We start from the raw sequence: 27,686 nt of genomic DNA, 5'->3' as shown, positions 1-27,686 counted from the left end.
TGGTTGAGCTTAATTGTCAGTATGTATACACTATCTCTCTGTACCTTATTTGTTCTTCCAATTAATAATATATAATTTTATCATAATTTATGTAGCATCTTTCAAGAGACCCAAGGTACTTTACATGTGTCGCTTGGGACCAAAAAAGAAAAGAAAAGAAAAGAATCTATTCAAAACAGTAGAGAAATAAACAGCACTAATAGCAGGGAGGAGTGACAAAGGCCTTGGTGAACAGGTGGAGTTGGAAGAGCATTTTAAAGACATCCAGGAGATGCAGCATTGCAGATTTCAGCGTGGAGAGTTCCAGAGGGTGGGGCTGCGACACAGGGGGCTCAGTCTCGTAAGGTTCATTGTTTACAATGACTCAAGCATCCAGGACGTAATTTTCTACGAAATAGAGAGTAATTTATATCCAAGTATTCCAGATTAAAATATGATCACTGTCTGGCCTGGCATTCCTGAACAACTTGACAAGCCTGGCATCACTGGATCCTGTATTAAATTTTATACTCTTTTATGATGTTTACCATCATTTTTACTTGATTAGCCATATCTCGTTTCTTCATTAGCTTGCTAGCTATGTATATTTGGGTTGGTCTAAATCGAGAAGATGTCCTGTCCAATAACATAAAGTCAAAGCCCAGCAGTGCAGGCAGGGTATGTGTTCGGGTTAGCAGGGTGGAAGTAGGGAAGTCGGGATGAACCGATTTTACAATAACTACGGTTTCATAAGGTCTCGGTTTAATAACCATAAGAATTGTAAAAATTACGATATCCAAATAGTGTCCTGCATCTATGGTGTGTGTGAGCAGTGCGCTTGTTTGTGTGTGCGAGCCATTTGACTGAAACCTTAGTTTAGAAGAGGGAACTGCAGTAACTTTATTTCTACCATCACCGAACCAAAAACTCTGAGGAGTTCACAGCAAGACGAGAAATCCTTGTTTACTTTCGGTTGCTCAGCAGAAGGAGCGGCTGACACTATACATTAATGATAATAGTGAAAACTGTGAAACTATTTCGGCCAATATCTTCAAAAAAAATTATAATATCGAGCCATTCCTGGGTGGAAGTAATGGCAAAATACTATTTCATGAATATAATGGTTCCAACCTTTTATAATTAATATTGATGTTGTATTTTATCCATATTAATGGTATTTATGTTTATATTTAGTTTTGTTCACCTGTTTCTAAATGTGCCTTAAACATGTTATAACCACACAGGTACACATTCTCTATTTCTATTCTATTGAGCTTGTTTGTTCTGTTTTTGGAATACTTGTGTGAACTAGTAGTAGTAGTATCTTGGTGAGGACATCATCATTATATTAATATCATAATTTTGAAGTACAGGTGCTTGTGATGAATGAGCAAACATGATCTGATGTTCGGCTAATGAAGGTCATGTGATATCACCGAAAGCTTTCGGTGAGATATTCATCTTGAGGTGAGATATTCATCTTGAGGTGAGATATTCCTCCACCCTCAGTCTGGAAGCATGATCATTTCCATTTGGACCTGAAAGGAAAATAGTACACATTCACACCTCGTGTCGTTCGACTGAGTTCAATGCCAAAGGTTGAAGGAGAACTAAATAAAGCTTTGTTCAAACAGAAAGCAAAGCAAGTTTTAACATTCTGCCTTTTGTGTGACTTTGACCAAAAATACCCAATGTTTCCTCTGTGCAAAAGTCAGGTGAGTGTGTGTGGAGTGTGTGTGAGTGTTTGTGTGCAGCTCAGCCTCTGACTGAACTCTGGTACTTTATGAAGCCTCAGTGCTCAGGTTGAAAACGTTCAACTTGCATCTCTTTTCTCAGCACCCAGGCAGACTCAGCATCTTTCCATTCCACTTTGTCTGTGTTAATGATGCCTCCAAAATCCGCCTCACATCCTGTCTCAACATTTGGTATTAACCCCCGACCTTGAACTGAGTGTTCACCTGCTGTTGTTGAGGAGACTGTTTGGATTTCTCTCTCGGGTTTTGTTCCATGAATTTCTGTGGGAAAGGAATAAAATAAAGCATTCACCACTCGAACACTCAAATGTTATTTGAATTTTCATGCCATGAGACCGATAAAATTGTTAAGTGGGAAAAAGTAAAAAAAAGGTGGCTCAGCACGACCCCTGTTCACAATCTGCATTATCATGAAGCTCAGTCATTGTCATAAACATACTGTGTGGAATTAAATGTCCCATTGAAATCCCCCTCTCTCTTTTCTCTTCCCTCTTTCGCACCATCATCTCCTCTCTCCATCATATTTCTCTGCTCATTCCAACCAGTCGAGGCTGGTTTTGCCAGAGATTTTTGCCAGTTCATAAGGTTTCTCTATTATCATGTATGGTCTCAACCTTACTATAAAGTGCCTTGAGATAATGTGTGTTGTGTTGTGGCGCTATACTAATAACATTGACTTGAATTGAACCTAATGTTAAGAAGCTAGCTTTCACTGCACTAACTACTCAGGAATTGTATATACTCCAATTTTGGGGGAAACGTGACCCTACAAGGAATGTAATTCTATTAAATTCCCAGCTGGACTCACAAACAATAATACATTGGTTCCACTTTCAGACCAACTGCTTGACATATCCCTTTAAAAACTATCGCGCTTCATCACAGGCTTCGATGTTGATCAGAGCAACAGCATGAGAGAAAACGATGAAAACACCGATAGTGATGATGACATTGATGGTTACCACGATATCCCCAAAGTGTTTTGATACAAGCTGATTGAGAAAAAAAAAACTTCCCCTCTCCAGCACAATACAGGGCCATTTGTCATCAAGCAACGACAGGTGTAATCATCCTTTTTGTTTGCCTGGCCCATCAGTCTTCCCCTTACCGTGGATCAGGATCAATCTAGGCTCATTTATTTTAATCGTTTCTTATTTGCTAAATTGGCAAAGTCGAAGGAGGACAACAGAAACAAAGCACATTTTCAACATGAGCCCAAGTACAAGTTTATGTGACTGCATTATTTAAGGAACTTTCCCATTTCTTCAGTTTGGGGGATTATATATATATATATATATATATATATATATATACAGTACATTTATGTATATATATATGTGTGTGTGTGTGTGTGTGTGTGTGTGTGTGTGTGTGTTTGCAAGGATACAAAACTAAGAAGCAACAGATAATCTAATTATTGGTGACAGGGGTGTATTGGACTTATGTTTAAGAATATCCTTAAAACCTTCATTTATGATGAAGCTTATAGTTAGAGCCAGTCCAGGCTTGTCTTAGACCTGCTCTTAGTTATGCTGCTATCGCCCGCAGATCCAGGGCGATAGCAGCCACATTGTGGATTAAGATGATGGATCGCGAATCAGAGATCGCGATCATAATGGCAGATCCTGAATCGTGCTGGCTAATCGTGCTTGATATACAATATTTCTCCTCAGATACTCAACCATTACTGACAGTAATCCATCAATTCATTGACCTTCCATTATGCGACAAACTGTTTATTCTAACCAATGTTTTAAATAGCCTTATCTTGATGATGTTCTCCTTTACACTTGACATCTATTGCACTTCTGTCCGTCCTGGGAGAGGGATCCCTCGCATGTGGCTCACTGAGGTTTCTACTTTCTTTTTACCCTGTTAAAAGTTTTTTTTCTGTAGTTTTTCCTTACTCTTTTTCAGGGTTAAGGGCAGAGGATGTCACACCTTGTTAAAGGGCTATATAAATGAGGCAGTGGATGCAGGAATCTTCCTAGTGACTTTAAATGTGGTTTCATGAAGGTACTGTATGCATTATGTGTACAGTGCTATTTAAGTTGTTTGATGTATTGGGATGCATTACATTGTTTAACTGTTACCCAGGAAACAGATGTAGTCAGATATAACAATGTATGAATGTTTATCATTATTATTGGATATGTTGTGACACATGTTCATTTAAAATCAACTTATTGACCTGGGGGTGAGATTCTCATGTAGTGATTTGTCATATAATTATTGTAATGTTTGTCTATATGGTGTTTGATTTTGTATTTTTTCCTTCTTTTCTGTTGCCCTGCTTTTGTTGTTTTTCTTTTTCCTCTATTGTAAGCTTCGACATGGACTGATAAGCCTGAGTTATGTAATGCAGTTGATATCAGGGTACTGGATTTTGTTGTGCCAACCGCCAATATTGAACACTGAAATATAAAATGTCTTCTGCAAATGCAACTATACAGTTGTACCAACCTCATTGCAGTTTTTTTTACAGTTATCCTTCATTTCAAACACACATTTTGAATTTCTTCAGGTTATCAACAGTGATAACACTCTTGTGAAGGGGGGCTCCAAGCTGAAGACCCTGCGCAAGGCAGAAATCCAAAGCAGGCGGATCCACCTGTGCTTAGACTTCCAAACAAGCCAAAGCTGAACACACACATAAACCAATGTTACATGGCTGTATATTCATTAATTCAACACAATTTAGAAACCATCTTACAACACAACACTCAACAGTTTAACCTTTACATAATGTTTGGGTCAAATTTGACCCTTTTTCACATCTGACAACAGTAAAAATACAGTAAATTTCATTCTCTCAGCCTGAAATTTGATGACATTTCCTATAATGACCCAAAATACACAAACAATGTATACTTACACTAGACGTAGAGATGCTACAAATGTTAGTACATTGAGGCTGGATTTTAGAGCCACCAGCGTCAAATCAAGGAAAACTGTGGTTTAAGGGAATCTTGAAAGGGTGAACTGTACGTGCCATGTCTGTGTGTGTTTTTTATGGAACAGCAATGACAGAGTTCAGGGGGGAAATTGACACTCTCACAAGAAGTGTCTTTGTTCCCACCACATCTGCCCGGGTTCCTTCAGAGACAGGCACCTGCTGGTCTTTGAAGGTTCATGGGGGAATCTCAGACAGTGAAAGAGTAAAACAGCATAGAAGTGATCATATAGTCAAACAGAGGTCAGAGGATGCCTTGCCCCTAACACGAGATCTGCACCTGTAAGCACAAGCAATCTAAAAATAAACTAATTTGAATCCATTATTCTGAGCTAACTGAGATCACAGAGGTGTTGGGTGGTCATCAGATTATAAAGGAAAGTTAGCTGCCATTTCAGTGACTGAGGTTATGGCAGCAAGTCATATTGTGCAACAGGCCCTTGATCCGATCTTCCAAGACGAGGAAACTGATAGTGATTTAGAGAAGAGGATGTGTCAATGCAGGAAGACAACATGGAGGAAAACTCTGATTACAGTCCCTCTGACGAAGATGACTCTGAAGGAGAGGAGCAGGCAGCGTGGAGACATTTATGTCGAAAAACGACGTTGGTCCTCACTTCCACATCAACTTGCAGGCAGGATGGCAGCAGAAAATGTCATCCAAGTGACTCGGTTTTAACGATTATAATGGTTATACATGGTTATATAATAAATACCAGAATATTCTTGCCATTTTCACCTTCAATAAAATGTAATCAAATCATTATGGCTGGTATGTTGTCATGTCTTAGGTTAAACAGGACATGATAGTAGATGTTTGTCTCTGGAAACGGGTGGTGTAAACCTAAAAAATACCCTCTCCCTGCTCTTTGAAGCACTAATTTAGAATAAATCATCAATTTATTAATGCCAAATAGTCTATTTATACATTCTAAATAGATCTGTAGTTCAAAATACGGCAGAGACAATTTTTGTTAGGAAATTCTTGGCCCGGGTCAAAAATTACCCAGACTATACTGTCAAGGCATGGAATATGAACAGTATGTAAGGGTTAAAAGAATAGCAACTGTAGTGATTGAAAAAGTCATTAACATTCCTCCACTTAGGAAGGTTCTAAGTAGAGCTTCAAAATGCAAAAAGAAGAAATGGGAACAAGAGACCAAAAGTTGTGAGCAGGCAATTTATTGAAAACAACAATTTAACTCAAATAGGCTATTCATCAGCTGATCAAAAGTTTAAGACCACAGCCTTTAAAAGCTAAAATCTGTGCAAAAATTTGGATTCCATGTCATTTCCTGTCAAGTAATCACACTGTGAAGATCTCTTGATGGCAAAGGCAAAAAAGCTCACCGTCTTTGAACGTGGTAGGATTGTTGAACTGCATAAACAAGGCCTCTCACAACGTGCCATCGCTGCTGAGGTTGGACGCAGTAAGACAGTCATTTTGCATTTCTTAAAAGATCCTCAGGGTTATGGAACAAAAAAATCAAGTGGTAGACCCAAAAAAATCTCACCGGCGCTGAGCCGGAGGATCCGAATGGCTGTCCGTCAAGACACGGGACAATCCTCGTCCCAAATTAAGGCCATTACTGGTGCTGACTGCAGCCCAATAACCATCAGACGGCATCTGTGAAGGAAGGGCTTCAAAAACAAGAAACGTCTTCAAAGGCCACGTCTCCTTCAACGCCACAAAATTGCCCGTTTAGACTTTGCAAGGGAGCACCAAACATGGGACATTCAAAGGTGGAAGAAAGTTTTATTCTCTGACGAGAAAAAATTTAACCTTGAGGGTCCTGATAGCTTCCAACGTTACTGGCATGACAAGGAGATGCCACCTGAGATGTTTTCTACGCGGCACAGTGGAGGGGGCGCCATCATGATCTGGGGTGCTTTTTCCTTCAATGGAACAATGGAGCTCCAGGTTGTGCAGGGGCGTCAAACAGCAACTGGCTATGTGGAGATGTTGCAGCGGGCATCCCTCATGACTGAGGGCCCTCGTCTGTGTGGTAACGACTGGGTTTTTCAGCAGGACAACGCTCCAATTCACAATGCCCGTCTGACCAAGACTTTTTTCCAGGAGAATAACATCACTCTTTTCGACCATCCTGCGTGTTCCCCTGATCTTAATCCAATTGAGAACATTTGGGGATGGATGGCAAGGGAAGTTTACAAAAATGGACTTCAGTTCCAGACAGTGGATGCCCTTGGTGAAGACATCTTCACCACTTGGCGCAACATTCGCACTAGCCTTTTGGAAACACTTGCATCAAGCATGCCAAAACGAATTTTTGAAGTGATCAACAATAATGGTGGAGCTACTCATTACTGAGTCAGTTTTTGACACTTTAATTTCTGTTTTAGGAGGGGTTTTTTTTATTTTTTAGGTGTGGTCTTAAACTTTTGATCAGTTGATGAACAGCCTATTTGAGTTAAATTGTTGTTTTCAATAAATTGCCTGCTCACAACTTTTGGTCTCTTGTTCCCATTTCTTCTTTTTGCATTTTGAAACTCTACTTAGAACCTTCCTAAGATTCAACAGTGCAAAATGCAAATTCATGCAATTTTTTAACTGGTCTTAAGATTTTGATCAGGAGTGTATATATGCAGTCTGACATGTAAAAACTCTTAAAACTAAAATATTAAACAATACATAATATATGTAGTTTTAAGTTATTTCTAGGCCTATATTGCTTTTCTGTTTAAAAAATCATCCTGTAGCGTCATCCTTTACTGTCCCCATGGCAACAACATCCAGTCGTGTGTACGTCACTGCCGTGTGTTCCATTGTCCACATAACATGCTGCTAACAGGAGAGCTGCCTCGTTCCTTGTAGTAATAACGAACCACAAAGTGAGTGCTGCTTTCCACGCTGCAATTTTCCTCTTAGATTCTGTACGATTGTGTGGATTTAGATTTGTCGTGTGCCGAATAATAACCTCATTTCCAGGCTCGAACTGCTGCTAAGTAGCAGCTAGCCGGCTAAGCTAGACCAGCTATGCTTTGTGACGAGCAAGTGGGGTTGCTATTAATGCTAATACTGATGTGGTATACGTGTAGTGTGTAAATCCTACCCTTTACTTTGTGTTCATCCTCATAAATACGTGAAACTGCCTCAATGTTTTACATAACAACGTTGTAATTTGAATGCTACTGTTACAGCCAATGCTTGCTACAAGTAGCTAGTTCCCCTGGTTGACGATGTGAGGTAGCAACGCAGCTTGAAGCAGACAGAATAACTATGTACGCTGTAGCTTTTGAGGTCGACCTAGTCTCCGTGATTAACTTCTGTTTGAAGGAACAGGACATTTCTATCAGCAGTTTATAGTACAGTGTTGTGCAGTTGCTTGATAGCTGCGGAGCTACAGTGGTGCGCTCTGTTTGCTAACACTATGCTAACGCTAAACGTAGTGTGCATGTGAGGAGTGTTCATGAATCTCACCAGGCTGTTCGGCGACATCCGATCAAACTTGTTACCTTTTTATTAAATTAACCATAGTGCTTGAGCCTCACGTTAGCAAGGTTTGTACAAACATCGGTCGCGGGGCTGGTTGTACAGGAAGGAGAGCGATCAACACCCGCCACCCTTAAAGCACTGATGGAGAAAGAGCTGGTCAGGGTCTGACTCAGGACATCGATGCTCAATAATAGAATTAAGAACAGGCAGAACAACTGTAAATGGCAATTAGAAAGACAATCTGACACGAATAACAGTATTCCACAAGCCACAGAGAAGTTTAGTGTTGCTAGGATGTATCATGTACCATTGGGGCTACAGTAGATATACAGTGAAGTTTAGGCTGCAGATTCACCCAACTTCGAGAGATGCATGGAGCACAACATGGCTGAAGCTCTCAATATGTGGTATTGTGTGTTGTAACTGCTGTAGTTTAACCAGATGTGAATTTGCTGGCACACACAAATGTCCTACTAATGTTCACTGGGACATATATTCCTTCCCACTAACCCTCCATGTTTATGTTGTATGGTTTGTCATTGCTGGGGGTCTCTTGGCTTATCATTATTTTCATCACGACAGATACTGCCCTCCACTATCAAATACTGATATTATATCAGTCTTGTTTTAATGTCATATGATCATCATTACTAGTATGCCAATTTGACTCGTGTGCTTCTGCTCTTCACCTACAAACTGAAGCATTTTGTGGTTCAATGACAGTCACTACTTAAAACAACAAATATTGTTCAAAACTGGTATCTGATGCCATAATGTTACACTGGAGGATCTGTGTTATTTACTGACATACGTTTACTCAGACTTTGATTTCTGCGATTCTCCTCTGTCAGTGGACCGCAGTTTGAAGCGCCGGCAGGTGAAGCCACTCGCTGCCTCCCTCTTAGATGCCTTGGATTATGACAGCTCAGATGACAGTGACTTTGAAGTGGGAGATGCCTCAGGTAAGCATGGACTGTGAAACATCCAGTCACCTTTTAAGTTGTACAGTATGTAATTTCATATTCTTATGAAACATTGCCATATATAGATATTGTGTACACATACAAATTTGGTTTCCAAACATTCAGCTTGTGACAATAGTCTGTATCCTGCGACCTAATGTTGCAAGTGATGACAGCACATTTCCCCCATCTTACTGGCACTAGTTTTAATGAAGACCACATTTCCCACAATTTTGCCAGTGATTTATTTACTGATCTTTGTCTAATGTAGTTGTCGCGCAAGTCTCTCAAGCACCTCTTGTCCATTACACCACGTTTATCAGGGCCAGTTTATACTTTTTTTTTTAGAGTTGTGGGCTCAAACAGGCCTCGGCACTGAAGCTTAGTGTGTAGCGATCTGGAAAACTGCTTACCCTTCACTTTGTCCAAAAAGAACAAATGCAGACTCACCAATAGTTACCTGATTAATGGAAAATGGTAATGTGGCAGTTTTTCTGTACAATATGTTTACCTATGTTTTGAGATTAAAGTTGATTTATGGAAGAGTTCCCCTCATTTCATATTCCAAAAGATAAACTGTAATAATACTACAGCTTATAAGCTATCGTTCCATTTTTGAAAGGAGGATAAAACTGTTTTGGACCCCTTTGTGGAGACAGTATGCACATCTATATATATATATATATATATATATATATTTATTTTTGCATCTGTCGCACGTTTAAAGCATGTAGACTACGGAGTGTCTCACTGCGTCATTTGGGATAACACATGCACCTCCTCTGGAAAAAATTATGGGAATGAAAAGGCAATGATCTCCCACTTTTGGATTTGTGGTGCGGACAGTCGGCATCCCCTAAGACCTTAGCAGCTGACTTAACCCTTATGACCGTAAAGATTCAGAAAAAATTAATTGGCTGAAAGCCCTTAACCTACGAGTAGGCATTTGTAGGGCTGCCCCCAAATAAAGATTTTCCGAGTCAGCATCTTAAAGTAAAGTATCGAACTGGATTATATTCTTTTAATTAATTTGCAATGTGCTTGTCGTTTATTGGTTAATTTTTTCAACTCGTATTTTATTCTTTTTTGAACACTCTGCTGTATCACTGTGCACACAAATATAAGAAATGTGTTGTTCACTGCCCTGTCAGTGTCAGTTCAGCTCACCTTCACAGCAGCTGCCCCTCACTAAACTTTCATATCAGCCGACATTTGTCTGTTGTTTTATTGCATTTGTGCATCATCTGTGATGTGAAAACAGCACAGTCAGAGAAAGGATGAGTGTGAGTGCTGTTCTTAGCTCAATCATAAAATCCCAGTGCGTCGTGCAGCATTTGTCCTGCCTGGCTGCTGACCACGCTGTCGGCCCAATGCTCAGTCATTCTGGATGGCAGTAAGGGAGGCCGTACCCGCGTCTGATAAAGAAGTGTCTTTGCTGACTTCATTGAAAGTCAGCACTGGAGTAGAGATGGTTGGAGAGGCCAATGGAGCAAACTGCCCTGCCAGTCATTGTCCAGTGTCATGCTGCCTTCCTTTTCTATCACCTACTTACAGTGGCAAGAAAATTTCAGGGAATCTGTTTTTCTGCATTAATTGATGATAAAATGTGCTCTGGTCTGCATCTATGTCGCATGTATTCACACATACAATGTGCTTAAACTGGCAACACACAAACTATTGACAACTGATATTGTTCTGTATGACACACAGTTGTCACATCTTATAACCAATAATGCAGAATAAACAGGTCATTCCTAATGCATAACTCGTCTTTCTTGCCCCTGTACATCAGTTAGCTGAGGTTTGTTTCGTTAATTGAACACCCTGCTGTGTTGTTGCTTCTGCATTGCTCTCGAAAATATGCAGCCAAGAATAGTCTTCTTGACTTCCCTTGTATCATTTCGAGGCTTTTCCAATAAAAACTTTCACTGTGACCACAGCTCTCTGATAACATTATCAGGAAGAATCGAGTGAGCGAATGCCCGAAGAGGATATCATTATATGAGACACAAATATTCATACAGGGTAACCTGAATAGAATTTGGTGGTCAAAGGTCAAGGTCACTGTGATCTCACAAATAAATGTTTTCCATGTAAATGCAATATCTCCGGAACGCCTTGAGGAAATTCTTTCACATTTGCCACAAACATTCGCTTGAAGTTGAATTTATTTTTGTAGACAAAGCTCAAAGGTCAAGGTTGCCCCACAAAGTATGTTAATTGATGGAATGTCTTAAAAAATGTTTCTTAGTAATTATTATAATTTTTATTTTGAGTTTAATTTAAACACACCTGCCTACACATTTCCTTACAAATGCTTGAGCACCAACCAGGCCTTTGAAAATGACCCATTTCCTACTCTTCTAATCTGTTTTGATTCATTTGTGGTTGTTTGGTGTTCTGACAGGATCAGACGGCACAGGCAATGGCAGTGATGAAGAAGGGTCTAAAGCGAGTGCTGCAGGTACAGGAAGCGAATCGGACAATGCTGCCTCTGCAGACGATGGTATAGACAAGGAGGAGGCCAAAGACCTGGCTGCTGATGAAAATTTAACAGGAGATGAAGAGAAGACCAAACAGCAACCTTCGTCAGACAGCCCAACCAAAGACACACCTACTGTCACCCCGCCTAAAGGCAGACGCAAGAGCAGGAAAACATCAGAGCCTGAGCCTGAGACGGAGCCCGAGCCCACTCCAGCTTCTGATACTGCTTCTGCTTCTGGCTCTGGCAGTGTGAACACTGATGAGAGTCAGGCAGAGCCCAAGAAATGGAATTTTCGCAGGAACCGTCCCTTGCTGGACTTCACCACAATGGAAGAGCTAAACGAGATGGACGACTATGACAGCGAGGATGATAATGACTGGAGACCCACAGCAGGGAAGAAAAAAGGCAAAGCAGCCACCCAGAAAGGGGGCACTGATGAAGAGGGGGGTGGCAGCGCAAGTGATGATGACGACGACGACGACGACGATGATAATGATGATGACGATGACGATGACGACGATGACAAGGAAGAGGGTGATGACAACAACAACAGTAGCAGTGATACTGATAAAGAAGTGAAGAAGCCCATGAAGAAGGCGAAGAACACCAGTACCTTCGATGAAGAGCTTACGAATGACAGCATGTCCCAGGGAAAGGGCAATGAGGTAAATCTCCAGTCTCACAAAGGCTCAGTAATGGAATGATAGATGTTTGGTTGAGCGTAGAGTGAGTTTACTCCAAAGCAGATTTAAGGCTGCATTATTCCCTTTTTTCACACAGTGGGACAAATTGACTGTGCAATATGGCAGATATCACTTGTGGAGATAACCACAGAGAACCACATTTTTGAGCCTGTTTTAGCTCATCGTTTTGATTTTCATAGGCTGCAAGCTCCCTCTCATCAGCCTTGTTGCCAGCAGGAATAAAACGGTGCTTTCATAAACAAACTGTCCTCTACCTGCCGAGCAACAAAGAGCAGATAGACACATTTAGCAATATATATTTTTCTTGGGAAGTGCAGGACACCAAACCAGTTCTAATAAAAGTTGTTCAGAGGCTGGGAAATTGTTTCCTGCCACAATACTTGAAACCATGGTGAGACCCCTAGTCTTGTTTGCTTGTTCCCATTGCAGATACTGTATTTACCTGAGAATTATAACTGACCTTTTAAAATTAATAATTATATCAAGCAACTGCATCTTTTATTTCTTACATGTGTCTTTCGTTTTGGATTCCCCAGGATGCCTTGCTGGACCGGTCCCAGACCTGGAGCACTCAGCACATCCTCATCTGTTGTGTCTGTCTGGGGGACAACAGCGAGGACGCAGACGAGATCATTCAGTGTGACAACTGTGGGGTCACTGTGCACGAAGGTACGCTACATATTTGGTTCAATGCATCGCTGTGTTGACATATACAGAGTGCGCCTAAAACCATAAATATATGTCAGGCAACAACAGTCTGGTTAAAGATACCAGGTCCATTAAACTAGATAAGCTACTAAAAGTGAACTCTGTGAGTACATTCATAATTCAGAGACTTGTATCTGGAGTTGGCTTGTTAGGAAGTATATATTCCCAGGCTGTCTATCAGCACTATAAAATTACCAGATAAATGTAATTTATTACTTCATAAACTTTGACTGTATTGGGACTACATGTGTCTTCACATATAGGGCCTTGCTTAGCCACTGTCTGTCACACCACTGTTCAATACTTGAACACAAGCAAATGCATACTTCCGTTTTTTTTTAGTTTCCAATTCAAACAAAGAGACAGTGATACACATTTTACTGAGCAGTCGCCCTCTCTCAAGATATCACTTTTTATGATTTTCTTTTTATGATTTGATTGTTTATAAATCTCAAAATGAAATATTATAAAATTAAAAATATATTTTATAGGCATTATGTCTATAAGAAGGCAAACCAATTTGATAGTCAAACGAATTTGCCATTTTCTGACAGTTTTTGAAGGTTCAGAAGGCTATTCACTCACTTTTTCACAGTCAATTTTTTTTAATGAAAAAATGTTGATACAGTCAAATTTGGAATAATCATTGACAGCCCTACTTGATCCTTATTTCCTCCAATACACCCCTGTGTTCATTAAAGGGACATTTCATTTGCCACAAAAAACAACCAATCAAACAACAACAAAAATAAATCTAAGTTATTACCACTTTTGTAGTGGTATACATGTAGATGGTTAAGATTCAGTTTATTCAGGTTTTGAGACGTAAGTCCTGACTGCAGAGTGAGAAGCCTCCAGTCACATCCAGCTGCCTTCTTGACTCTCAGGTACATGTTATTCAGCAGCTGTGTAAGCAATTCAGAGATCTCAGACAAAAGAAACAAAAACTGTGGCAAGAATTTCCCTGACTTTAGAAACTAACTTGTATTAGTGCATACTTGGCTTCTGACTCATACATGTATTCCTCTCTGTTCTCGTTTCTTGTAGTTTTAAGTATTGCACTGTGATCTAAGGTGTTGCTAGCAGTAATGAATTCAGGCCATTCCATGCTTTTATTTTGAGGAGAGCTGAGCTGGAAGTTTGCCACCCTGAGATCGAGCTATTTGATTATGAAGAACTGCTGCTGAGGCAGGGTCGTTGACCTTGGCAGTGGAAGTGTGTTCTTTTCTAAAGTAACATTAATTGTTGATGTTGGCATGTTTTATAAGAAATTTATTTTAGTTTAGAATTTCTGGTGCAGGAACCCCTACCCCATGAACTGAATAAAAAATGCTTAGGTAAATGGAGTAAAAAGGGGGTCTGCTGACATTTGGCATACTAGTTAGTGTAGTTAGAGGTTTATCACACTCAATGAATATAGAGTGAATAAATCATAGTTTCCCCTACTTTCATTAAGCATCCGCTGCTCCAGGATCAGGGCAAAACCGTTATGAATTGGGTATCCTTGTACCATACTGTATTACCCTGCTGCATGTCCTCCCTCCTCAGCCCTGCTAACCTGCACTCACTTAACAATAAACACCATCACTAATCAGAAGTTATTAGGATCAAAACATCATTGAGGTTTACTTTGTGTCACGAGAAGAGATGTGCAGAGCCAGGACATCAGGGTTAAAGTGACTGGAACAATTCGGATTCATGATCCGACACTGTCGATTAGTAACAAAATAAATGATTGTTTTGTTTGTGCGAAGAGGGACAGAGACAAGCAGAGATGCACCTCTGCTAAAAAGGTGGACTTAACATGTGAACTAGGTCTATCAGACACAGCTGCTTGTATAAAATGAGGTCAGGAAGGACTTTGAGGTAGGGAAGAGGGCTGAACTGTCGGTATATGGAGTCAGTCTTGACCCTCGACTCCACTGCTTCACTTTGTTCTTGTGTTCAAACCAGTTTCCTTACACATCACTCCTTCTCAGAAGAGAAGAGAGACTGACATGAAAGGTAGGCACTCAGGACCTGGGTGAGAGATCAAAAGATGGAATGAGCAGGTGTCCACAAAGCCAGCATGTACATGGAGCACATGGAGAAGTTCTGTTCTTACTGACCTTTCTAACAATAATCAAATGCTTGCCAGTACAGATGCAATACTAGTACACAAGGTCTAGTCTTACCTTCATTTGTCTTTGACTCTAAATGCCAAAGAAGGCTCTTTTTGCTCAAATATTAAATAGAATGTAAATCCAGGTTGCTAATTTTGTCCCTTATAGGACAACAGTTTTTGTTTATCAGTAATTGGTTGCTATATACAATGTAAATGTTAATATCCAACCACCGACTTTCTTTTCTGATGTAAAAATTAGGCTGACTTTTATACCCAAACATGAGTAAAACATTATCAAATGCGCCTTAAATGTATTTAGTTCTCCTAATGTTATCAACTTAATATTCATTATTACTTATTACTCATATTGATCCAAACCTTTTCTTTTTACTTTTCATAATATTATAAAAGAGCCCTACCTTTTTGTTATGTGTCATTGCTTCATAGTAGTGCTTTGGAGCCTCATCTTGGAAGCCTAGTTGGAAATTATTATCTTGAACTTTATTATTCTTATCCTCTGTGGTGGGAAGAAGACAAAGATCTTAGTACATCAGAATCATTTAAAGTACAGCATTTCTTTTAAAATGTCAAAAGTTCATATTTACAGAGATACTTATGATATTGTATAGGGACACCCTTGTTTGGGCATTTCCCCTATTTTCCATAGATCTGAGTATTACATTTTTGTATAAATCATAAAAATTTAGATATACGACACAAACTGGCTTGTCAAGGTGTTGTGTCCACACAAGCAGCTTGAGTTCTCCTTGTCATAGATTCTCCCAAGTTTGTTATTCCCTCATTTTTGTTTGGCATTTTCATGTGGAAGAGCGTGATGTCCAATATGGGTGTTCAATTGGGTGGAGATCTGATGACTGAAAGCCTCAGCACGATTATGTAATTTCTCTCAGCAAACTATGAATGGCTCTTGAGTCTGTATTGAACCATCTGCATTTATTTTTGTCTTTTTACTCATTTATTCATACAATGTATGCTTGCTCATCACATGGACATCCCCCTCATTACATTTATTTAATGTCTTTATGCAAACATGCTTTTATATTTCTACTTCTGAATGCATCCACACCTGCTTTGTTGACGGCAAGCACAATTTTTCTTGTATTAAATCTCAATGCGGTTAAAAGTACTTCTCCTGGTTTAGTTGACTGTACCTTACCCCTTCTTTTTTCTGCCAAGCTCGTCATTTCTGACAAGGATAATCTTTCCTTGAGGGATTATAAAGCTATCCTGTAGTCATCACTTTTTGTCAGCTTAGCTCATATTAGCCAGCAACCCGTGGCTTAACGGTCTGAGCTTTGTATCTCAGTTCAAAAGGAACATCGAAGATTTGTGCCACGGTTCAGCCCTAAGACGATTAAGCCAGTATGGTGGTCATTCATAACCCCCAGTTCCAAGTCCAATCAGTGAAGATGAAGCACCCAACTGTTGTCAAAAGGTATTTTAGTCATACCTATTTACTATATTGGACCAGCACCCTGCTCTTGCCACACACTGTGGAGGAAATTGGTGGAGAAATAGGCAGTAGTTACACCCACATCTTGGGTAATTAGATTCTAAGTAGGTCTTCTGTTCTGAAGGTCAAGATGGAATCCAGCTGTGACATAATTTGCACTGTGGAGCAATCAGTGGCTTGATTGGTTTATCTCTTTGAGTTGACCTTAAGGAACGGACCAGAAACCTGGGAAAAAACTGAAAATACCCCCAGTCCCAAAGAGGTCAAAATTAGTGATTCACCAGGACACACAGCAAGAGGTCTCTCAATCAGAAAAGGACATGAACCCCCAAACAAAGTTAGAGCGAAATAAATAAATCCGCCTGCCCCAGTGTTTGCTTTCGATTGGCTGCCCAGCTCCCCAGTGTGGCATATAGTGACGAGCATGCAGAACACTGAGCATTTGATTTGTGAGTCTTTCCTATTTCTTAAAAAGCCTGAAGGCTGGATGACTGAATTAGGAGTTAGAATGTTATCTCCCCTATGGAGGCAGAGTACAGATTGCTGCCCTCATTGGTAGGGAAGAGCACGTTTGTCTGGTGTAATAGCTGCCATAGAAACCACATCAGCCTTGTAATTGTTAAGGCAGCCTCAGAAAATTAAGAGGACAACATTGAAATGCTTTCACTTTGCTTCTTCTTGCTTCTCTAAGGTTAGATTTTTTATTAAATTTTCATTTTGTGGTGCTGCAGTGTCACAGGAGATGGACAGCTCTGGACAGAAAGCTGTTGGATCTTTTTCCAATTGAGAGAGAGAGACATACTTCCCTAAGAATAAAAAAAGCTAAGCTTTTGGTTAAATGTTCTGTGGAGTACAGTAAACTATATAAAAGGGTGCAAATTTGTGACAATTGAATGCACCTTATTAAGCAATGCCAGTATTTAACTATAGTGATCGGCCCTTAAATTGTAGCAGCTTCAAGACCAGCTCCCAAAACGCTAAACCAGAACAAAAATCAATTTGCACTGCAAAGACAGTCTAATGAAGGTACATTTTATTTGAAAGCTGAAGGAAGAGAGAAAGAGTAACATAGGAGGCAAGAGTGCTGCACATGGCTAGGGAAAAATACAAACATGTTTCATGTTATTTTGATAAATGTAAAAATATAGTATGTTGGGTTGTCAGTCAATCTCTATGGCTTGGCTGGCCTTCAAATTATATAAAAATGAACTTTACTCTACATAAAATATTATAAGCTTGGCTGGAACCCCTCTACTCTTAATAGAGACTATACAGTTTAGAGTTTTCGCCGTATTTGGTATATTATTGTCATGGTTTTGTGCTTTCAAATGAGCTTCTCTGTCCAATGAAACACTTAACTCACTGGCCAATGTTTCTTTTGCTTCTTGAGTTGTAGTGACAAATTGTGATATTCACGTTACTGCTCTATATGATGACTGAACAATTTAATTGACTTTGCCATACCGGCAAACCGTTTCTGTGTTTCCAGGGTGCTATGGTGTTGATGGCGAAAGTGACTCGATCATGAGCTCAGCCTCTGAGAATTCGACCGAGCCTTGGTTCTGTGACGCCTGTAAAAACGGAGTGACTCCGAGCTGTGAGCTGTGCCCCAACCAGGATGGCATCTTCAAAGAGACGGATGCTGGGAGGTGGGATACAGCAGCACACTGACCCGGTGGTCAGTTGCCAATTACGAGGCCAACTAGTGGAACGTGTTCAGAAACAAATATCACCTAATGACCTTCACTGGTCAAAATGCTGCAGGCAGCCAAAGGCTATCTAAATTGTATATATATATATATTCAGTGCATGGGAGAAAAGTGAGTTAGAGAGAGAAAGAGCTGGTAGACGAATGAGAAAAGGGGATGGAGGGAAGAGAAGAGATAGAGGAATAAAAGGAGTGAGAGAAAAGAGTGTGTTATGTGAAGCGTGGAGACTTCAGCCACGTTATCGCTGATAGTGCTCCTCAGCCAGGCTGCACCCGAATTTACTACTTCACTAGAGCATGAAAAACACAGCAAATTAAACTGTGAAGCGGTTGCTTGCCAGAGATGGATATCTTTATATTGGACTTCGGATTCTCTTCCCTAAAGTCCGCATTTGAAATTGTGTCACAGCAAACTGTAGTCAAGAGTCTGGGGCTACATAAATCTATGAATCCATTTCTTTTTGAAGTGTCTGGGAAAGTCATTGCAGCCAATTTCATGATATTAAGTTTTTTTGTTTGCAGTGATCCCTACATTGAATGCAAAGTATCCATCATCATAGATTTTGATCATTTTAAATGCATTATTTGATTTACTTTAAATTACATCTTTTATGACTATATTTATTTATCTTTATCCTTAAAATAGCAGGACGGTCCTCATTTACTGTGTTTTTGAGTAGAAAAATTACTTAAAAGATCAAAATACCAAACCTGTTTATCATCAATTTGATTGTCTTTATCTTCGTTTTCAGATGGGTGCATGTCGTTTGTGCACTTTATGTTCCTGGAGTAGCATTTGGAGACATTGATAAACTACGACCAGTGACGCTCACGGAAATGAATTATTCAAAATACGGGGCCAAGGCAAGTACTCTTTTACATACTGATGCAGCTTATTGATGCATAGCTTCTGTTAAGTTTTACTGACAACTTTAACATGCTGCAGGACCCAGTTTCAGATGTCCTTTTGGATTACTTTATCCTGACTTATATCCTAATGCACTCACTAAGCAATTTATCGGGAACACAACTCTAGTATTAGACAGAGCCTCCTTTTACCCTCAACTACACTTGCTGCCAATCATCTGTTCTACCACATCCTAAAGTGTTCATGGAAGAGGGTCTTTTGCTTTGTGACATGGAACATTAGGCTTCTGGAAATAACCATTAGAAGATGGTAAACTGTGGCCATGAAGGAATGAACATGATCAGCAACAATACCCAGATAGGCTGTGACATTCAAACCATTAAAGATTGGTATTAAAGTGTCCCCAAAAGGCTGCAGAAATGGTTTAGTGCTCCCCTTATCAATAACAGTTCCAGCAGATGAGTGTGAGATGTGGATCAAACAAAGAGGGATATTTGTTAATCAGATCAACCAATACACTGTGCCTGGATGTAGGCAATCCCCATTAACGCATCCGAAGTTTAAACTGACCACACACAACAGGATCATCAACTTTCAGGGCCTCCCCTCAACGACGTTTTCCTAATCTGGATTTGAATTGGATAAGCAGTGTGCCTACCTTCCTGAGCCTCCAACTGCAGCAAAAGCAACTAAATTTGCTGCTCTACAACAAAGGAATTGAGGAAAATACAGCAAGAATATGGGCATATGAAAATAGGCAAACATTATATACCAAACACAATGTACATTAGTAAGCGTACCACATGGCAAAACCAACCACAGATTTTCCTACAAACTGCCTAATCAAATGTAATAGACCAAATCTAATCAGCCTTGTGGTAGTTTTTTTTGGCACTGAAAAAAAAGTTTTAAGAAGCGACATGCAAACAAGCAAATGCACAAATTCCCGAGGTCGTTCTCCAGAGACATTTGCCAAGGGGTGGCAACATTCATTTATTCTTCAGCCCCAAACAAATGCAACCTCTCAAGAGGGGTACAATTGCTTCCACACACTTAAGCTGCCCAATCTGGGTTGCCTCCCATCTAAGCATCTACCAAAACTAAACTAAACCCAGCCCAACCTGGCCAAGGGATCCAATGGAATCGATTGTCTAACGTATGCATGAGAAAGGAATGTGTGTAGTAAAGAACTGAAAAGGAACCAAAGCACCATAACCAAGCAACTACTCACAGGCAAGAAGAGAGCAAAATAGACCCTGGAACCAGCAGCTTAAGCTTTATAGACTGAGAACAGACAAACAGATCAGTACAGGCAGCAGCCATCACAAGGTAGCAGCAGTGTAATGTTAGTTGAAGAGAGAAGTCTGTTTGTATATGGTGGGAAAGCAGGTGAAATTATGAACGACAGTCTACAGTTACATAGTTGAATTGTGGCATGCCTGATATGCTCCTCTTCTTGCTGTATACCTGACAATGGTGCTGAAAGTGTTTGGACATTTTGAATGTCAATTAAAGAGACTTTTTCCAGATACTAGTTTCAAGGAAGAACAGCATTTTTTTATATAATCCATACAGATTTCATACTCGCATGGTGTTTAGTGACTGTTGATATAATGCATTATTTTGGAGGATGCATGAACTCAATGGCATATATTACGATAAAAAAGGCAATCCGTGTGACAATGGGAGAAATGTTAGACGTTTCAATGTCGCAGATGGCACTTGAATTCTCTATGTTGAACTATGTTGCCTGTAGGAATGCAGTTTCTGTGAGGATGCCCGTTTTGCCAGGACTGGTGTGTGCATCAGCTGTGATGCAGGGATGTGTAGGTCCTACTTCCATGTGACCTGTGCACAGAGGGAGGGGCTCCTGTCTGAGGCTGCAGCAGAGGAGGTAAGCGGAGCAACCTGGATATTCAATACATGATAGCCTATCACTTTGTGAGGTGTTAAAGCGTTTCAATGTTGTTGGTCAGCTGTCTGAAGGACACACTAAAGTGAAGCACTCTCCTTTCTGTTTTCTCTTAACGTATAATATTTCAGGTGCAGTACCACTCAAAAAGGCCTTTTTTAGCTAAACTTCTGTCACACCTACAAAACATCTCATCTTTGTTAGATTTACACATAGGATGAGAAATCACAAGATATGTCCTACCTGAATATAATTAGTCTACCACTAACAGACATTTTGGACATTCTGATTTTAACTGTGAGTGACTCATCATTTGGGGTATTTGGTTTATCAGAGTTAACAGAAACGTTTTAAGTTCCAGCAGCTCTGATGAAAAATGTACACGATAATGTGATCATGCTCATTTTGTCTGTCAGGTCACTGCTGCCTCAGTCCTCCGAAACCTGTAAGCTACAGGCAGGGTGATTAAAACATTGACCGCTGTGTCCTATATGACACCTTGCAGGGATTCTTGAAGCAGAACATCAGAGGAAATACATGTGATGTATAGTTTTCTGAGGACGGAACTTGATCTGGTGGACTTGAGTTTGAGTTTTCGCTAACTGCTAACAAGCTAATCTCAGAGTAACATTTCAGCAACTAGGACACCTCACCAAATTAGCCGATATGCTGCTGTTTTTCTTTTTTCAGAATAGCCAATTGCTTGCTGGAACTTTCTAATTAGTGGACACAAAGGTTCAGGTTATCAACAAGTCAAACTGTTGAATCCATCCACTGCAGCTTGTCCATCTTAAATGCTTCCAGGAAGCCAACACCTGGAACAACTATTTCTGCATTTGTTCTTGTGTCACAGTGAGAAATGGAGGCAGCTTGGATGTGAAAGTCAGATGTAATAAAAGCCGTCCCTGTTTTCTTAATTAATTAGTCTTTCAGTTTTATTACGTTAATGTATGTAATTTCTTCTTCCTCAGGATATTGCAGACCCATTTTTTGCGTACTGCAAACAGCATGCAGACCGCTTTGACAGGAAGTGGAAAAGGAAGAATTATCTGGCCTTGCAATCCTACTGTAAGGTCTCTCTGCAGGAGAGAGAAAGACAGCTTACTCCTGAAGCTCAGGTAAGGTTCATTCACTCATATCGGCTGCAACAGCCAAAGCCCACAACAACTTTTCAGATGTGCATACGTGTTTGTGCCTCCAGCCATTTGCCCAAAGCTTGGCTATTTTGCTACTGGATAAGCGTTCAGTGGAGGAGTGGAGATTAGAGCCAGGTTTTGGTTTGCAATTTATGTTTCATCATAAGTCCATTAAATATTTATGTAGAACTGTTATTACATGCTAGAAATTGTGACACTCAAATTGTATAATGATTCTGAGGGGCGGGGTGTAAAACATCACAATTTTGGTAACAATCAATATATACTAACAGGGGAATAGTCATTTGTGGACAAGCAAGAGAGAAAAATGTAATATCCTAAGTATGATTTTTATTTCTTGGAAACAAGTCTCCATGATTGTCTTGGTTATTGATTATGAAATATAGATCGTATGAAATCCAGAGAAAATGCAAATATATTTGATTTTAGAAGTTTGGTTTAAAGTGTGGGTCTGAAAAATCGCAGTTTTCGAGGGTTCTACAGCCTTAAACACTTGCCCTCTCCCTCAAAACAAGAATCGGCAAAAACCTAACCCAACACGAGAACACACAAAAATAGAGGGGAAGGGCTAAGGGGTAGGGAGGAGCGGAGAAATGTGATTGGGCCTTAGTCTATGTAATTGTCTGTCACACCTGCAGGCCCGAATCACCACCCGCCTGCAGCAGTACAGGGCAAAAGCAGAGTTGTCCAGGAACACTCGGCCTCAGGCGTGGGTGCCCCGGGAAAAGCTGCCACGCCCTCTCACTTCCAGTGCCTCAGCCATCAGGAAGCTGATGAGGAAGGCAGAGCTGATGGGCATCAGCACCGACATATTCCCAGTGGACACGTCTGACACCAGTGCCAGCATGGACGGACGCAGGAAACACAAGCAGCCTGCCCTCACAGCTGACTTTGTCAATTACTACCTCGGTAAGGACTCATTCATTTGCCAGTGTTCTTTTGTCAGTTATTCTAGCATAACGTTGGATAGAGATGTCTCTATATTACTGCTTTCAGACATGCACTGAACTCAGCAGTGCATGTGTGAACGCAAATGTCTGAGTGAGACGTGTTGCAGTCTCTGCAGACTTTCTCCACCTGGCCTCCTGGTATAATGTCTGAAGCAACCCAGGATAGGACACTGACGTCAATAGAGTTTGCGGTGTTATGAGCTTACACCGTTGACTGTGAATATCACATGATCTTCGGGGTTAAAACGTCACTTCATGCCTCGTTCTGCTGTACCTGGCTGCTCCTAATGCGGAGGATTTGTTGCTATTGTCAAAGCGTTGAGGCAGACAACCTCCCACTGTGTTGTGCATGTGTGAAAGGCAAATTCTGTATAAACTCTGTAGCCGATTCTCCAGATTATATCCTCTGCTCTCCACTTTTTAAAGTCTTGTTTACGGTGAATTAAAATCCTAATTGATGCTGTAGATATCTACAACCAGAAAAGCGCATAAAGAACATGGCATGGAAATTGAAAAAGCTTGGATTGGTAAAAATGATTTCTAATCAAGGAAAACTGAGCACACTGTTGCTGCCTTGTTCATAAGTGAAAGTCATAATGTTCAGACCCTATATTCCAGACATTATCTGGAGTTCATGTCTGAAAAAAATCCACTGACAACCAAACACAATCTTCTCCAGTTTTGATTACTGAGGATCATCCTGCTCTTTGAGTGGACGGATATTCCCCTTTTCTGACACTGGATGTTAATTCTGGCTTTGAGTTGGTATAGGGTGTAATTAAAAACACATTACCAGGCTCCTGCATTTTTGAAAATACCCCACCTTGCCTAATACAAAGGGTAAATCTTAGTATAAAAAATAATTAAATCTGATGCATTGTTTTTTCCCTCTTTTCCATCGCCCTTCATGGTCATACTGAGCTGCTTCAGGAAGAGCACTGAGCTTAACACATGATTCTTATGTCACTAAACCATCCATACCTAATAATTTTTTTAATATGAAGGTAAACTTTCTGATTTTGAGATCCAAAGAGGGGGAGTAATATTTGGCGTCGTGATTGCAATTTTAAGAAAGCTAAACACATTTATCTAATACTCTATAATGTTAATAGGTTATTCATCATTTTCTCCCCCAAAAGTGATTATTTTGCCAAATGTGGAGCAGACTCCATGACAGTAACCTTGAGAGCATACTCTGCAGCAGAGCGCCTATCTGCCATCAGTACACTCTCATGTGCTCTTTCTTGGCTATAGATTGCGATCTTGCTATTGATTTTTGTCCCATTGATATTCAGAGCGGAACATGCGAATGATCCAGATCCAGGACAACATCTCTGAACAGAAGAACTTAAAAGACAAGCTGGAGAGCGAGCAAGAAAAACTGCATGTGGAGTACAACAAGGTGAGCAGCAGAATCCATCCTCGCCCGGTTTATTGTTCAAATGTTTGAAAACAAATTGCTCATCTGAAAATTGAAATGGACATTGATTGTGTTATTACTATTATTAAAGTAGATAATAATTCTTACACACATAATTAAACAAATAGCCATATAAACCAAGAGTAAACGAGGACACCTGTGTCGTTATTATTTATTATTAAATTATGCTACAGCCACCTGTGTCATACAGTAATTAAAATGCAGATGAAGTGACATATTGATTAATTGTGGTTCATTGTGGCTTATTCATTTCATTTAACTACTTTAATATGGTAATTTTGATATTATTTATTCAAAATATAATCAAAGTAATTATACAAAAACAATTCAGAAGACAATCTTATTCTAATAACTATGTCTATGACAGCAGCTCTACAGACTTCAGAGAGAGCTGAGAGTTAGGGATCTCTCTCTGTCAGGACAGACAGGACTGCGATAGCTAAACACATCAACATGATTGCAATATTTACAACATTCATGAGAAAAGAGGTTTATCAGTGTTTAAAGTATTAATATTAAAGAAAGGGTCTGAGAGAAATTAATTATAATCCATCATAGGATACCAACACAAACCACCATCTCGATCCACAATGTGGCCGCAGCCACGGTCCTAGGTCTGCAATGATAAAACACTAAACGACTCTGGGGAGAAGTCAAGTCAATAAAAATATTGATGAGATGTTAATGTTTTGAAGAAGGAGGAGAAAAAATAATTCACATGCGTGACAAAATTCACATGCGTGACAAAATTCATGCATGTGACTCCCGACAAAATTCAAGTCTATAGCATCTTAACTAAGAGCAGGTCCAAGACAGACCTGAACCCACTCTAATAATAAGCTTTATCAAAAAGTAAGGTTTTAAGCCTACTCCGAAATGTACAGAAGGTTTCTGTCTCCCGAACTGAAACAGGGAGATGTTTCCACACGGGAAGAGCTTGTAGCTGAAAGCTTTGGCTCCTACTCGACTTATTGAGACCTAAGGGACGACAAGAAAGCCTTAATTGTGGGAGCACAGCGCTCTATTGGTGTTCTTTTAAAAGATCAAGGCAATAAATTTTTAAGTCAAAGCTAAATCAATATGTTATTTCGTGAGGTGTGTTGTGCAATAGTAGGGGGACTCGACGTTGGCTAATTATCAATAATCATGGAATATGATTATTGAAACAATAAAGATTATTTATTAAACAAAATAATTAGATTATTAATTGAAGATGATCAGTAATCAAATAACAATAAAACCATTAATGAGTAAATAAGGAAGTTCAACAATTAAGAATTATTAAATCACTAATTTGAGAATGATAAAGTTTATTGATTAAGAATAATTAAATAATTAATGTAAACTTTAAGAATAATCAATCAATGAATAACAACTACTAATGAAAAACAAGTAATTATCAATTTAGAAAGTACAAGCTATCAATTAATAATGATAAGGTTATCAACCAAGAATAATGAAATAATTAGTCACAACAATAAAATCGTCAATTTAAGAATGCTACTATCTATATTAATACTCGAGAAGGGGCACCACCCTGGTTACAGGGACCAACGAATAAGTCTATAAGTATCAGTCTCATCTGATAAAGTTAAATTAATAATCTCAATAGTTAATATTAGGGATTATATAATAAACGATGAAGGGTTTGAGTTCAAGCACTGGCTATCGTTATCCAACTGTGTTCACATAAATATGCACCAATAATCACAAGATTCGAATACTTTAAGTATAAAAGGGGTTTATTAAAAAGATATAAAAGTCAAAGTTGTTCCAAATGATTCTTCATTTAACACAATCCGCTATATCCAATACAGTCGCAGCACATTTAGCACAATTGATCACACTGCCATCCTTCTGATAGGGCTGTGTGTGTGTTCGTGTGTGTGTGTGTGTGAGTGGGGGGGAGTGTATGTGTGTGTGAGAGAGAGAGGGAAAAAGGGGGGTCGATGACTCACGAAGTTTAAGAGGGCCGGCTTAACCCTGGGGGTTTGACTACAAAATTGGTGATGTAATATACACCAGGACTACAACTCAAAATGGCGGAGTCGCCTAAGGAATTTAGAGTCCGAATGGAGGGCGGGCCTCGATGTGTATTGCAATCAATGGTCGAAGGACCACGTAACTTAGAGTCAAGATGGTCAAAGATGGCCGACTTAAACACACGTGGGACAAAGGTCGAGGGAGGACAAAGGGATTCTTTGTCTTAGCTTAGCTTTAGCGCCGAATGGCGTCGAGGTGCGTTCAGGCCCTCCTTGATATCAGAATGACTATATGTAATGCGACTATGTGTGGGTGCGTGGGCGAGGATGTGTATGTCGGCGGATGTGAGAGAATACAATAGAGAGAAAGAGAGAAACATATAGTAACACAGATCGGAGATGATCTTAAAAACGCCGTCAGAGGCGATCACACAGTGAGGCCGGCAATCCAGCTACGTAAGAGGTGTCTTTTAACAGATGCACGTCTTCTGTGAGATCGGCCTGACGGAAACACGAATCAAACAGGAAGCGCCGGATCGTCACCGCGCGCTTTTCACAATAAGATCGACACGGCGGTCTTTCTATAAAAGTACAATCATATACAAAAACACGCTAATTATTAAACTAGACTCTGCCCAGACATATGTCTCTTACTTCGTGTTGCTTCGCGGGGTTTCGTGCACGACCGGAGTAGCGCGAATCCCGGAAGGAGGAAGTGGATGATGTCCTGGCCTCGGGCCGCTGATCGCGGAGCCGCTGGGGGCGACGGCGAGATTGCGCTGGGCCGAATCGGAGAGGATTCTTCTCGTTCTCCTTGGCAAGGTCTTTGCCCGTCTCGGAGAGAATGCTTCTCGTTCTCCTTGGCAAGGTCTTTGCCCGTCTGCAGGAAGGAACAACCGTCGCCGGATTGTCCGTGGATAGCGGGGAAAGTGTCTCTGTTCTCGGCCAGCGAGTGAGGGGGAGTTTCTGCCGCGCGCTATTCAGATTAAAAGCTTTAAGTAAAAATAGGAAAAATAAGTTTACGATGTACTAAAAAAGGATAAGTTAAGCTTAAACTGGATTAGAAAAAAATAGCTTTAAACTAAAAGTGA

General features: G+C 40.1%; 1 protein-coding gene and 1 long non-coding RNA gene across 3 annotated transcripts in view; one reads left to right on the top strand and one right to left on the bottom strand.

Annotated features, from left to right (window-relative positions):
- Positions 1–951: 951 nt before the first annotated feature.
- LOC128461518 (uncharacterized) lies at positions 952–8,273 on the bottom strand. The gene is made up of 4 exons (XR_008342270.1): positions 8,126–8,273; positions 4,241–4,373; positions 1,938–1,994; positions 952–1,517 (listed from the first exon to the last, which is right to left on the bottom strand). It is a non-coding gene; the product is annotated as an uncharacterized LOC128461518 (long non-coding RNA).
- Positions 7,431–27,686, top strand: part of phf14 (PHD finger protein 14) — a 95,184-nt gene continuing 74,928 nt past the window's right edge. For both annotated transcript variants that reach the window (XM_053446453.1, XM_053446454.1), the window contains exons 1-10: positions 7,431–7,536; positions 8,992–9,102; positions 11,510–12,252; positions 12,828–12,960; positions 18,067–18,226; positions 19,038–19,149; positions 20,910–21,047; positions 22,037–22,183; positions 22,861–23,131; positions 24,468–24,574. In XM_053446453.1, coding sequence (XP_053302428.1) covers position 7,536; positions 8,992–9,102; positions 11,510–12,252; positions 12,828–12,960; positions 18,067–18,226; positions 19,038–19,149; positions 20,910–21,047; positions 22,037–22,183; positions 22,861–23,131; positions 24,468–24,574 — 1,923 coding nt within the window. In that variant the 5' untranslated portion in view covers positions 7,431–7,535. The remainder of the gene's footprint in view (positions 7,537–8,991; positions 9,103–11,509; positions 12,253–12,827; positions 12,961–18,066; positions 18,227–19,037; positions 19,150–20,909; positions 21,048–22,036; positions 22,184–22,860; positions 23,132–24,467; positions 24,575–27,686) is intronic.

This window comes from Pleuronectes platessa, chromosome 18 (genome assembly GCF_947347685.1).
Source record: "Pleuronectes platessa chromosome 18, fPlePla1.1, whole genome shotgun sequence".
NCBI classification, from domain to species: domain Eukaryota; kingdom Metazoa; phylum Chordata; class Actinopteri; order Pleuronectiformes; family Pleuronectidae; genus Pleuronectes; species Pleuronectes platessa.
Note: the sequence above shows the minus strand (reverse complement) of the source record. Positions and strands in the feature narration are given on the sequence as shown.